Source organism: Apodemus sylvaticus, chromosome 1 (genome assembly GCF_947179515.1).
Source record: "Apodemus sylvaticus chromosome 1, mApoSyl1.1, whole genome shotgun sequence".
In the NCBI taxonomy this organism is placed as follows: Eukaryota; Metazoa; Chordata; class Mammalia; order Rodentia; family Muridae; genus Apodemus; species Apodemus sylvaticus.
Genome location: NC_067472.1, coordinates 17,302,421 through 17,315,750, shown reverse-complemented (window position 1 = coordinate 17,315,750; position 13,330 = coordinate 17,302,421). Strand labels below are relative to the sequence as shown.

Genomic DNA, 13,330 nt, shown 5'->3' with positions numbered 1-13,330 from the left:
CAGCTGGATTGGAGGCCTGTGAGGGCTGTGAGTTTGTTTTGGGGTAGAACTGCCAGTCTCTCCTTGTCAGGGCTACCTGGTTTACCTTTTGAAAGCCACTTCTGTTTTCCAGCCCACGACGAGGAAACAGTGCACTTGAGGTGTGTCTGACTTACTGGTATACTGCCTTTTCTTCCCTGGTATCCTTCTTGGATGTCTGAAGCATCTCCCTCTCTCTTTGGAAGAGGGTCTACTGCCAGGGACCAACCTCGGCTTGGAGAGTGGTTCTGAGGAAGGGATGTTTGGGAGTGGCAAGAGAAACTACTTGAAGTCAGTCATGGGGTAGAAGCTGACAGCCTTGTGTTCTGCCTGAAACAGCTCTCTAGAGATCTCCAGGCAGCTCAGTTCCTGTTAGAAAAATTCTAAGCCGGGCGGTGGTGGCGCACGCCTGTAATCCCAGCACTCTGGGAGGCAGAGGCAGGCGGATTTCTGAGTTCGAGGCCAGCCTGGTCTACAAAGTGAGTTCCAGGACAGCCAGGGCTATACAGAAAAACCCTGTCTCAAAAAAAAAAAAAAAAAAAAAACCAAAAAAGAAAAAAGAAAAAAATTCTAAAAGAGCTATGCTCACTCTCTAAGCAGTTCTGAGTAGCTCGGGTCTTTTATTTACATATCAATTCAATTATTTTCCTAGGTTGCCTTTTGATTATCCCATAAATTGGCATTTTACAAGCTTAGCCCCTTGATTCTTAGAAGAAGACAGCAAGTACACTTTTTTTTTAATATGGCAAATGAATTCAGAGATTTGCCTGTCTTTGTAAACATAAACTAGCTGGGTGGGATCTTGCCCTATTATCACCACTCCCCAAATCTCTATATTCTTCCTTAATATCTTTCTGACAATCTGACTCCTGGTTCATAGTGTACCTGCCTCTGTTCTTTTAGGTCCATGAAGCCCCTCATAATTCATATTGAATCCTTATATTTTGCATAGTTGAGAAATTATACATTCTTGAACTAATTTTTTCAGAGTTCTTTCCCACAGCCTCAAGGGCTGTCCTGAAGGTCACAGCATTCACCATGTGCTGAGACACATCCTCACCTCCCAGACTCTTGCTGCTTCTCATTATCAAGGAGTCATTAACCTTGGCAGAGAGGACATTCCCCAATAACCTTGGCAGGGAGAACATCTCCTGATGGAGGAACACAAATTATGTAAATTATTATATAAACAAAGCCCATGCCCGCAGCAACCATCAGCACTTGTGGAGGCCCACACCCTACTGGGCTGTGCTCCAGGGGTGGGAACTGTGTCACACTGTCCCCTCTACACAACAGGACTTGGCAGTCTATGTATTCTTACTCTGACTCTACTTCCCTGGCTCACATGGGAGCAGCTCACACTAAGCCATAAGGAGCTACCTCCTCCTTACCTAGGTTTCACTGTGTAGCCCTGACTGACCAAATTACACATATCAATTGTCTCCAACTCACAAAGAACCATCTGCTTCTACATTCCCAGGTGGTTGAATTAATGGCATGTGCCACCATGCCTGACTTCGAATAACATTTTAAAAGATATTAATTGCTATTAAGAGACATGCAGGCAGTAAGCCAGGCAGAGACAGTGAGGGGTGTGCAGAGGTCTGAGGAGGTCGTGTGTTGATGGTTTCTCAGGCTGGAAAGGAGAGCTGCATGGTGGAGGAGGGGAACTGAGCATTTCAGAGCTGTTTGGGAAACTTGGTATTAGCTGCAAGGCTTTGTGTCTCTGGATGCTAATGCACAGGGTTTCCCAAGCAAATCGACCAAGGTCTCTCCCACTATTAAAGATTCAATCATGAATTGCTGGTTGTTAGTTCCCAGCATGGGCTGTACCATTAAGATAAGAATTTGGGATCTGCTATGGGAAAAGTAGTCAAGAGCTAGAAGCAGCTGCATTAGAGCCATCTTGATCTAAACAATGAATTCATGAAATTCTTAGACAAATGGATGGAGCTGGAGAACATCATACTAAGTGAGGTAACCCAGTCTCAAAAGACCAATCATGGTATGCACTCACTAATAAGTGGACATTAGCGTAGAAAATTGGAATACCCAAAACATAATCCACACATCAAATGATATACAAGAAGAATGGAGAAGTGGCCTGGTTCTGAAAAGACTCAGTGTAGCAGTATAGGGCAAAACCAGAACAGGGAAGTGGGAAGGGGTAGATTGGAGGACCGGGGAAGGAAGAGGGCTTATGGGACTTTTGGGGAGTGGGGGGCCAGAAAAGGGGAAATCATTTGAAATGTAAATACAAAATATATTGAATAAAAAACATATTAAAAAAAAAGAACCATCTTGATCATGGTGGGTTTTTGTTTTCTTTTCTTTTTAAATATACATGTATATGATACATACACACACACACACACACACATATATATATATATACATACATACATACACATACATACATCTGTGTGTGTGTGTGTGTGTGTCAGATGATTATGGTTGCTGGGAATTGAACTTAGGACCTCTAAAAGAAAAGTCAGAGCTCTTAACTGATGAGCCATCTCTCTAGCCCTTAAAAGTTTATTTATTTTATTTTATATGAGTATGCTTTAGCTGTTTTCAGACACACTAGAATATATATGTATATTCATATGCATATGATATATATGCATATATTTAAAGATTTATTAATTTGTGTTGTGTATGTGAGTCTGTGTGTGTGTGTGTGTATGTGTGTGTGTGTGTGTGTGTGTGTGTGTATCAGGTACATGCAATACTCAAGAAGTCCAGAAGAGGGCAGATGATCTTCTGGAACTGGAATTATGGACTTGTTATCTTTCCTGTTGGTTTTTGAACCCAGCTGGAGTTCTCTCCAAGAGCAACAATTACTTTTAACCACTGAGCCATCTCTCCAGCCTCACCATCATGATTTTAAATAAATCAGCTTAAATTGTCTTTATGATCTAGAATAGATACACCTAAAGTGTGTAGGCATGCTTGATGCCCACTAATGATGGCCTATTTTCTAGCAATGTTATGGATGGAATTTAGGGCCCAGCACTCTAAAAGAACCCAACCGCATACTCCTAGCCTCTGTGACCTACAGTTATAACTAGGCCTAAGTAGCAATTTTAGTATAATTTTAGTATAACTTTCATCATACTTTCTACCCTTATCACTTGTTTAATATGCTGTGGCAAAATAGAGAATCCACTAGATTAAGAATCATTAAAACTTAGTTTCAAATATCAGTTCCATTCTTTACTAACTTCATAGTTTGGGGAGAGAAAGTTAATGCAGAGGTTTTCAATGAGTTATATATCATCCCAAGGTGTGTTAAGGACAGCCATGAGGCCAAAATGACTCTTACAATATTACGGGGCCTTTGTCCCCTTTCAACACTGTCTTAGGGTCACTATTGCTGTGATAGACACCATGACCAAAGCCACGTGGAAAGGAAAGGGTTTATTTGACTTATGCTTCCGCATCACTGTTCATCATCAAAAGAAGTCAGGAAGGAACTCAAACATGGCAGGCTGCTGGAGGCAGGAGCTGATGCGGAGGCCACACAGGATGCTGCTTACCTCCTGGCTTGATCACTTTCCTCTCTCATAGCACCGAGAACCCACCAGCCTCACCATATCTTATAGCCCAGGGAATGACACCACCCACGATGAACTAAGCCATCCTTGATCCATCACTGTTTAAGAAAATGCTCTACAGGCTTTCAGACAGCTGGATCTTAGGGAGGCATTTTCTCAACTGAGTTTACCTCCTCTCTGATGACTTACTTTATCCTGTGCCAAGTTGACATAAAACAAGCCAGCACAACCAACAAATACTGACATTTGTATTGATGGTAGCCAAAGCAAGAGTGTGTGAAATCTGCTGTAATAGGACTAAGGCAGCAGCTCAGAGTACTTGTGCTGGGTTCCACACTGTCACACATTTCTGGTGCTCTTCATTAAAGAAGTAAACTTCATGAAGGGACTTCAGTCTTTAACCTTTACAAGACAACTTTTAAAAGGTCTGTGTCAGAAAACAGAGGTATATATGAAGGTTTTCTGTTTCATGCACAGACCATTCAAGGATATCCGGTCACTACTTATGAGCTGAATTAACTCACTCTGAATAAGAATGGCCTCCCTAGGATTATGCATTGAATACTTAGTCACCAAGAAGCAGAACTGTTTAAAAGAATTAGAAAGGTTAGGAGGCGTGGTCATATTGGAGGAAGTATGTCATTGAGGGGTGGATTTTGGTTTTGACATTTCAAAAGCTCACACTAGGCCCAGTCCTGTCGTCTATCCTCAATGAATCAGGATGTAGCTCTCTGCTACTTCTCCATCACCATGTCTGCCTGCATGCCACCATGCTTCCTACCATGATAATGAGCTAACCCTCTCAAACTGTAAGCCAGGCCCAGTGAAATGATTTCTTTTATGAGTTCCCTTAGTCATGGTGTCCCCTCACAGCAGTAGAACAGTGACGGAAGACACACAACATTCTTGTTATTTGGAAAGAATAACTGACAGCTAGTCTGTTAGTCCATCCCAATAACCAAGTTCCTGAGAAAGTCAACTTACACGATACAGTTTTATGTGGGAATCTGGTTTCAGAGGCTCTGGTCCATGGATGGCTCCATTGCATCTAGTCCTTGGTAACACAGAGCATTATGGTGTGGTAGGGCAAAGTCCCTTGCTTCAGTATTCAAGTAATGACCTTTGAGCTTTCAAGTGAGCTAGAAATATTTTATGCAGTTCTGAGGTTGGCAGCCTCTCAATTATTAAAGACCTCCCTGATTACAGGGAGAAGGCTAATGAATGTGGCCTTGGCCTTGCCAGGACCCCTGAAAGAACAGAAAGTACTCTTAACTGTTGAGTCATTTTTCCGGCTAGACATATCACCTTTTAAAAGCAATCTTCTGGACACTTGCTACTGAACATTTATTAAGTTTATGGTTGCCTTAAACCATATGTAAACAGTTACCCTGTGTCTTCTCCACTCCATGATTTTTAAAGGAATATTTGGAACATAGAAGATTAAAAGTATTCCTAATAAGTGTTAGCTTTTCATCCTAATTTTGGAACCTACAAGAGCTTTGGGATCCCAACTCTGTCTTCTAAAATATTAAATGTTCCTAATTGGGCCAATGAGATGGCTGGCTCACTGGGCAATGGCTACACAAGCTTGAGACCCTGAATTTAATCCCTGGAACCCACAGAAAGGGGGAAGGAGAGACTGTCTCCTGAAAGGAAGAAGACTGTCCTCTGATCCCCACACTTGTGCCACGGTGTGCATAAGCCCATCCTATCCCCTCCCCACAAAATTAAAATTAAAGGCTGGAGAGATGACTCCATGCTTAAGAACATTTGTTTTTCTTGGAAAAGCCTGGAGTTTGGTTTCCAGCACCCACATAACAGTTTATAACCATCTGAAACTCCAATTCCAAAGGATCCAATGTTATCTTTCGGCCTCCATGCACATTGCACACACATGTAGTGTGTAGACATACATGTAAGGAAACACTCATAAACTAAAAATAAACACAATTTTAACATAATGTCCATTTTTGCTTCATTTAATTGAAAATAAGATACCAATGCTGTGTCACAGAGAAGAGAACTGTGTGGGCTGAAGCCGCAGGCAGGGTGTGAGTAGGGAGAAAAGAACAGGGTAATTATGGCTTCATTAAAACTTGAAGCATTTGTGCTTCCAAAAGAGACTACCAAGAAAGGGAAACAGGCCCAGCAGCAGTGGCGCACACCTTCTATCTCAGCACTTTGGAGGCAGAGGCAGGTGGATCTCTGTGAGTTTGAGGCCAGCCTGATCTGCAGAGCAAGTTCCAGGACAGCCAGGACTACACAGAGAAAAACTGTGTCAAAGAAACAGAGAAGGAAAAATCAAAATGAAATAGGACTGGAGAGACAGTGCAGTGGGTAAAGGGTGGTTTCCAACAAGGGCTGAGTTCAAGGTTTCTTTTGAACTTAACTAAAATGAGATCACGTTCCCCACTGCCTGATGCTGTGCAGTGAATGTGAGCCCATCTGCCCTGCCAGCATCAGTCTGATTGTGTCCTCTGGTTCCTTGTTTATGTCACAGGCTTCCTTTCAATCACAGCCAATAGCATAGCTAATGAGGGGAAGGGGGAGTTATTGTAGATTTCATAAGTGAAGGCAATACTACGTATAAAAGGCCGTAGCTGAAAGTACTATTGCCTTTTATCCCCAGGGAGGGGGAAAAAGTGAAGTGAAAAGGTATCTGTGTGTGTGTATCTGTGTGCGTGTGTGAATGTGTGCACATGTGTGCTCCATGCATGCTCTATGCAGGTACAATACACACGTGTGTTGAAGCCAGAGGTCAGTGTCAGATGCTCTTCCTTTATTTCCCTTCACCTCTGCTTTGAGACAGTCTTTTACTGGGCCTGTGCTCACAGATTGGCTTACTTGCCTGGCAGACCACACCCCCTAGGGCCCTTCTCCCTCTTTCCGGAACTTTCATGGCCTAGGATTAGAGGCTTGCCCTATCACTTCTGTTTTTTTTATATGGGTGCTAGAGGGCTGCACTCAGGTCCTGACGTTTGCACACGGAGTGATGTGCCCAGCCCCTAGCTGATTTTCTACACCTTGATGAATAATTATCGTAGCCTCCAGGTCTTGGTTGCAGGTCGCTTCTGCCCTCCACGGTTGTCTGCCTTCCATGTGTTGGGTGGAAAACTGAAAATTTGTGTATAAAATGAGCCAAAGAAATTTCAGTTCGGATCAGATGCCCTTTACCTGCCCTTTGTGTACTTGAGTAGCTCACAGATTCTCAAGAAGATCACGTGTTCTAAAGACGGGCATCTCCACCCTGTAAGGCTATAGGCTGTGTGGCTGGGTCATACTCAAACCCAGGCTCTTTTTATAGACCCCTTCTCATCTTAGTTTGGTGTTCTTGAAAAGGAAGAATGTTGATTGTAGTGATCTTTCAGAATGGATACAAGCAGACTCTAGGTTCAAGTGTTCTGTTTCCTCAGCTGAGAACATCCTTAGGTGTCTGAGAATTTTTGCGTAAATATGATGAGCAGGGGTTTTGTTTGTTTGTGGCTGTTTTGAGATAGGTTCTCACTATGTAGCTCTGACTGGCTGGGAACTCATCAAGTAGACCAGGCTGGCCTCAAAGTCATAGAAATCCACTTGCCTCTGCCTCCCAAGTGCGGAGGAGGATTTGAATTTTTGCTTTTGAAACAGAGTCTGGTTTCATAGTCCGGGCTGTCCTCAAGTTGATGATTCTCCTTCAGCTTCCTGGTTGCTGGGATTAGAACGCAGGCCCGATGACATGTGAGACTGAATTGTCTGACCTAATTGCTGATCGGAGTATCAGACTGCTCCTTCTTTAAAACAAAACCCATGAGATCCCCGGCTACTTTGGCTGAGGCAGAGGGATTTGATGTTCCAAGCTAGCCTGAGCTATATAGTGAAACCTCTCAAAAGAGCCAAGGGCTGGGAATGTAGCTCAGAGGAGGAGCACTTGCCTGGTATGCATAAGGTTATGAGTTTGATCCCCTGTATAGCCTAAAGTGCACACAAACAAAAGACACAAAAAATTTCCCTAATCAAAGTCACTGAAGAAAATAGTTTCTCTGGAGTGGAAATTTCTGGGTGACAGATGCTCACATTTGATTTTATTGGATGCTGATAGATTGTTCTTCAGAACAGTCAAGCAACTTCCAGGCTCTAAGTGTCCTTTGGGTTTCCATTTCTCTGCTCCATAACTAACAGTAGGTAATGCCATGCCTACTTTTACAACTATTGTAGGAGGTTCCTCCATCTGTCATTTACGAATCACATTTCAAGCAAATTATGGTCCCCACTGGTTCCTCGTCATATCCCGTAACTCATCTCTCTTCTCTGGGAAGTGATCACTGAATAATTAATGTCTGTAAGAAATTCCATAATGCACTAGAGAAACCAAGGAAAGGTCAGGCAGGGTTCCTGATGTGAGGTAGGCTTGTGGTTTACCAGTGAGATGGACTTGCAAACCGGTTTTGTTGTTGTTGTTGTTGTTGTTGTTCTTTGGTATTTTATTTTTCTACCCGTCAAGGTTTCTGTCTGTAGCCCTGGCTGTCCTGGGACTTGCTCAGTAGACCAGGCTGGCCTCAAACTCATAGAGATCCACCTGCCTCTGCCTCCCAAGTGCTGGGATGAAAAATGTGGATGAAAGACACCACCATGCCCAGTGCAAACGATTCTCAATATGGCTATTAAAATAAAATTGTGAACACAGCACAGTGTATGTGGGAGCCAAAAGGACTGTGGGGTCCCTCACCATCTGATGAGAGGGGAGAGGGTGGAGGGCCAAGGAGGCTTTCGTAGAGAGAGGAGTTGGCCTTGCTCGCTCTCAAGCTGTCTCCTTTGGGTGGGGGATGGGGGAGATGTCTGTCTCAGGAGACCTAGTGAATGCAGATCTCTGCTGTTTGAGCTTCCTGGCCCTGTCATGGAGCTAGTGAAGATGGACTGTGAAGTCATTATGTCTTGGGGCTCCAGGCCAGCATCATTTCTGAGCAGGGCTTGAGCTTGGGCTCTGGCGTCATATCTCCTGTGATCAGTTTCTGGCTCTGTGAGTCACTGGCTCCTGGGACCATAGGCAAATGATCTGATCTCTCTAGATCTCAACTTCCTCCTCCTTAAAAACCACAGGTCATGGGTCACAGGGAGACTCTTAAAAAAGCTTTGTGTTAGTTTTAAAAAAAAAATCACTCAACACCCGCTCACTCTTCTTATTTCACACACAAATGTTTGCCCCTCTGCTGCTCTTAAACACCTATCCAAGATTCCTGCCTTTTCCTTATAGAAGACTCCCAAATTCCAACCTGATGGAAGAATCTTCAGACCTCCCCGCTGCAGCAGATGTTCCGGAGGCAGGGACATAGGGAAGGAATTAGATGCTAATGTCTGGAGGTGGATGTCCCCTGTGAAATACATCCTATGACTGAGTGTGGGCTCAGACACTCAGCCCCGTGCATGTGACTGTCTGTGTGTCAGAGCATTCTGGGATTTTGCTGAACATCTTGGGCAGGTGGGTGGGGAAGAGCCACCACTGGCCTGAGATGCTAAGTAAGAAGGCGGGCTATGCACCTGCTCTTGTCTCAAGATCCGGGGGCGGAGGCCAGTCCTCCCTCCCCCCCCCCACACCTGGTGAGTGGAAAGAAAGCATGAAATTGTGATGGTCAGAGATAAGTTGTCCCCACAGTGCAACTGCCCCAATGTGACACATTTGCCAAGCACCTGTGCTAGTCCTGGGGTTGGACTTGACTCTCACCCCCAGGCATGGTCTTCTCCCAGTTTGAGAACATCTTCTGCTCTCTATGAAGCTTGAGAACTGGAACCCACAGCTTCCTCTGGCTAAGATGCTGTCAGGGACCCAGGGATCCATAGAGATGAAACTGAAGAGTTTGGTGCAAAGGGCTGTCTGCCAGCAGCTTTCTGGATGCAGAGCTGGGAAGACAAGAGAGTGACAAAATCCCCTGTTCAAAGCTTGCCAGAGTGCTGAAAATACTGTTTCTCTCTAGGAACGGGGACAAAGGTGGCTCTCTCTCAGTGTGTGCAGTATCCCATAGCCTTGACTTAGGTGAGTGTGGGCTTTGCTGGCTGTCTCCTCCCCTCTCTCGCCTTCTGCCTTTATCTCCTCTTGGGGCGGCCTGGACTAGCCAGCTCTGAACCCTTTATCCCTTGTTGGCAGTCATGAAGCACATCTGGGCAAATACCAGACACAGTCAGCAAGTCCAGCTCTGCATCCCCTTTAAATCCCAAGCCTGGAAAGAACCTCACACAGCAGGACGGAGCAGAGACACCTGTACAGTTAGCCAGGTACGAATGCAGCACGCACGGGGCACAGTGGCCTCTGGACTCAACGCTTCGTCTATCCTCAGTCGCTGCAGACCTGCACCCTGCACTCTCTGCCTTCACAGCAGGATTCAGGCTTCCGAGGAGCAAGATGATGGCCCACTTGCCACGAGAGGTCAGCTTTTCATCAACGACCCCCGTTATAGCACAGGATCGTTGGTATCAGGTGGGATTGTGCTGACTGGGGAGAGGCCAGAGCTGAGAGCTACAGAGACATCTTGGATATCTTTTTGGATTTGTATGACTTTCAAGTGAGGGATGTAGTGTTTCTTTTTCCCAGTTGGCTTTTAAGGAAAGAAAACCTCCATCCAGCCAATACCCTTCTGCATGCATGTACATTTTCCTTTGTATGTTGCTTGAGGTACAAGTGTTTTATTCCCCATCCTGCCCCTTCACCATGAGGTTTTATTGTCAGCGCGTTATAGGTGGTTTCTGGGAAGTTTTTTCTGCTCCTTCTAGTACATCTGTACTCTGTCTTCATATGACTGGGACGCTAAGGTCTCTGCCTCCACTGCCTTGGCTGTGTTACAGGAGAAACATTCCCTTGTTGCTTCCGTGTATCTGCTTTTGATTTCTGCTCTCTCTCGTTGAAGATCTCCAGTAAGCGTAGCACTGCCACCACCACGGACCCTCACTCCTGGAGACAGCAGGATGGAGAAGAGGAGATGCCCCTCCAGGCAGAAGATATCCGTCCTGAAATGAGAGAAGATCTCCACGACCCCAGCTACCAGGATGAGGAGGGGCCCCCGCCCAAGCTGGAGTACGTCTGGAGGAACATCATCCTCATGGCCCTGCTGCACGTGGGGGCCCTGTATGGGATCACCCTGGTTCCCTCCTGCAAGGTCTACACCTGGCTCTTTGGTAATCCCTCAAACCCTCCGTCCTGGACCAGCACCCCACATTTCTCCCCCACTCTTTAATAAGGTAGACTCTGATTCTGAAAAGTAGCCGCTCTCTGTCTAGAGTTTTTCAAATTTTCTCTTCACTTTCTGAGATACTGATAACTTACACTGGGAACAGAGCCCCGTGGGATTGGGGTGCAAGAGGGTCGGTTCTAGGGGTTCTTTAACATAGATTTAAGGCCTGTGAAGGGAGGAGGGATAAATGTAGGGCAAAGGAGTGACCGTCTCCGGAAGAGCTTTTCTGTCCAAAAAGCTTCCTGACTTAGCATTGCCTGTCACAAGAAACCCAGGGCCCTCGCCTGGAGGCTTGGGAGCTCCATGAGGCACTATTTGCTTAGTCAGGAGACAGAGTAAAGTGACTCCATTCAGAAGGGATCACTGGAGAGAAAGGAGTAAAAAGGGGTTACCAACAAAAAATATTTGTACATGATTCTCACCAGGACAGGCTTGTTTGCCCCAGAGAGATGAGGTAGGCTCCTCAGACAGCCCAAATACACAGGTGTTTAGTTCTGCTGCCCCAGGTCAGTCCTGTCAGAGATGTTCTTAAAATGAAAAAAAAGGGGGATGGGAGGAAGGGTTCAGAATTGGGTGACATTCCATTCATTCCCTGGCCAGCCAGTTCCTGATCCTGTCTCTGGAAACCATGTAGGACAAAGGGTCCAGAACCTTCTAAAAGTAGTTCTGCTGTTCCCTACCCATCTCCATCTCCCCTTGCCCAAAATAGCCAAGTTCAGAGACTGCGAAACCCTGGCCTTCAATCAGGGGACAGAGCAAGGGTAGTCTGTTTCCTTCTCTACCAACAACTGAACCGCCTAAGCCTTTGACTTCAAAGACAGTGAAGTAGGATATGGTAACCATCCTTAGTACAGGATACAAATATAACAGCGTTGACTTGCCCTAATGTAGTCACCACCAGTTACTGGCTTTAAGCATTACCCGGCATTGCACTAACAGTGAGCGTCCAGAGGACTGAGATCTCAGTGAAGATCTTAGGGGTGGATGGTAGGCCTGGACCAGTGCCTTATTTACAGGAAACGGGGCTTCAGCTCCTGGCTTCTGTATGATTCTGGGAAAACACTTAGCCTTCTCACACCTTCCACCCAGGGTGTGCAGTGATTATGAAAATATTAATATTCTCAGTAAAGCTTCAGTGACTGTAAGAACATAATTTGGTGTAGGGCTGACTCATCCCAATACAGCATGTGTCTGCCATCATATAAAAATATTCCAGCTGGTGAATTGGCATGGGTCTGCGATCTCTTAAAATTTGGGGGTTGTTGTAATTGATTGAACCAAATTGCTCTGGTTGCTATTTTTCAAGCCATTGAGGGCTAAGCTGTGGCCCTGAACAGCTTAGATCAGAGGAAGGTCATGGTTGGTAGGCTCAGGGTGCTGCCTCCTGCAAACAGATAGTTGTATAGAGATAGTGATCTCTGGGGCTTCTTAGCATACCTCCATCTCTAGATAAATAGGTAGGTAGACAGACAGACAGACAGACAGACAGGTGCATAATGTAACTACGCAAGTGTTCAAAGTCACAAGATATGAAGAGCAAGGCATGGGCTGGAGAGATGGCTCAGCAGTTAAAAACGCTGGTTCCTCTTCCAGAGGTCCTGAGTTCAATTCCCAGCAACCACATGGTGTCTCACAACCATCTGTAATAGGATCTGATGCCCTCTTCTGGTGTGTCTGAAGACAGCCACAGTGTACTCGTATACATCAAATAAATAAATCTTAAAAAAAAAAAAAAAAGACCAAGGCATCCCAGGGTCCTGGGAAAGGATTCTCACTAACCTCTGAAGAAGCAGCAGACTAGAGAATCAGCCAAGAGTCCTCACATCCTTGGCCCGACAGGACCAGCAATGGTTGGTGACTCTCCCGCTGTCTCCTGACAGGAATATTCTACAACGTGGTTGCTGGTTTGGGCATCACAGCTGGAGCTCATCGCCTGTGGAGCCACAGAACATACAAGGCACGGCTGCCGCTGCGGATTTTCCTCATCATCCTCAACACCATGGCGTTCCAGGTAAGAGGCTAGTCATAGTGTCTACTCTGTGAAGGCCAGGGGCAGTGTGAACAAGTCAGCACCTCGAGAGGAGCCAATGGGACAGCTATTGTCCTTCTCATTTTCCTGTTGTCATCGCCCTAAGTGTGTGCTCAGCACTAAGGCTGTTTCCACATGTGTTTCGGGAAATATTAAAAAACGACCCGCAGGCTTCCCATGCTACTGCCAGCTACTTTCTGCCCTGGCAGGGTCCCACTGCTACGCTATGCCTCTGTGGTCAGCTGCCACAACACCCAGCAGCCCGGTTAGAAGCTTATAGTTAACAAGTCAGATTTATGTATCAATAAATTCTCAGTTCACAAGATGCCAATACAATAAATTCAGAACCAATTGATGATGACAAAAGCTGCTCACCTAGATTAGACAAATTATCAAATTATCCCAATTACTCTAACCTTCAGGATACTATAACCACCTGTGGCTATTTTAAGTCACACTGATTCAGGTTCTTCTTCCTGTCTGTCTGCCTCCATCTTGGCCTTTCTTTCTCTCCTAAGATGCTCTGT

At 45.4% G+C, this 13,330-nt stretch overlaps 1 protein-coding gene across 4 annotated transcripts in view; it reads left to right on the top strand.

Annotated features, from left to right (window-relative positions):
- The window catches only part of LOC127687015 (stearoyl-CoA desaturase 4), a 96,175-nt gene that overhangs the window by 72,534 nt on the left and 10,311 nt on the right, over positions 1-13,330 (top strand). Inside the window, exons 1-4 of one of the 4 annotated variants that reach the window (XM_052185213.1) lie at positions 9,166-9,582; positions 9,694-9,821; positions 10,451-10,718; positions 12,655-12,785. In XM_052185213.1, the coding sequence (XP_052041173.1) occupies positions 9,696-9,821; positions 10,451-10,718; positions 12,655-12,785 (525 nt within the window). In that variant the 5' untranslated portion in view covers positions 9,166-9,582; positions 9,694-9,695. Of the gene's footprint in view, positions 1-9,165; positions 9,583-9,693; positions 9,973-10,450; positions 10,719-12,654; positions 12,786-13,330 lie in introns of those variants that run through there. The other 3 variants (XM_052185241.1, XM_052185221.1, XM_052185231.1) reach the window with 3 other exon arrangements.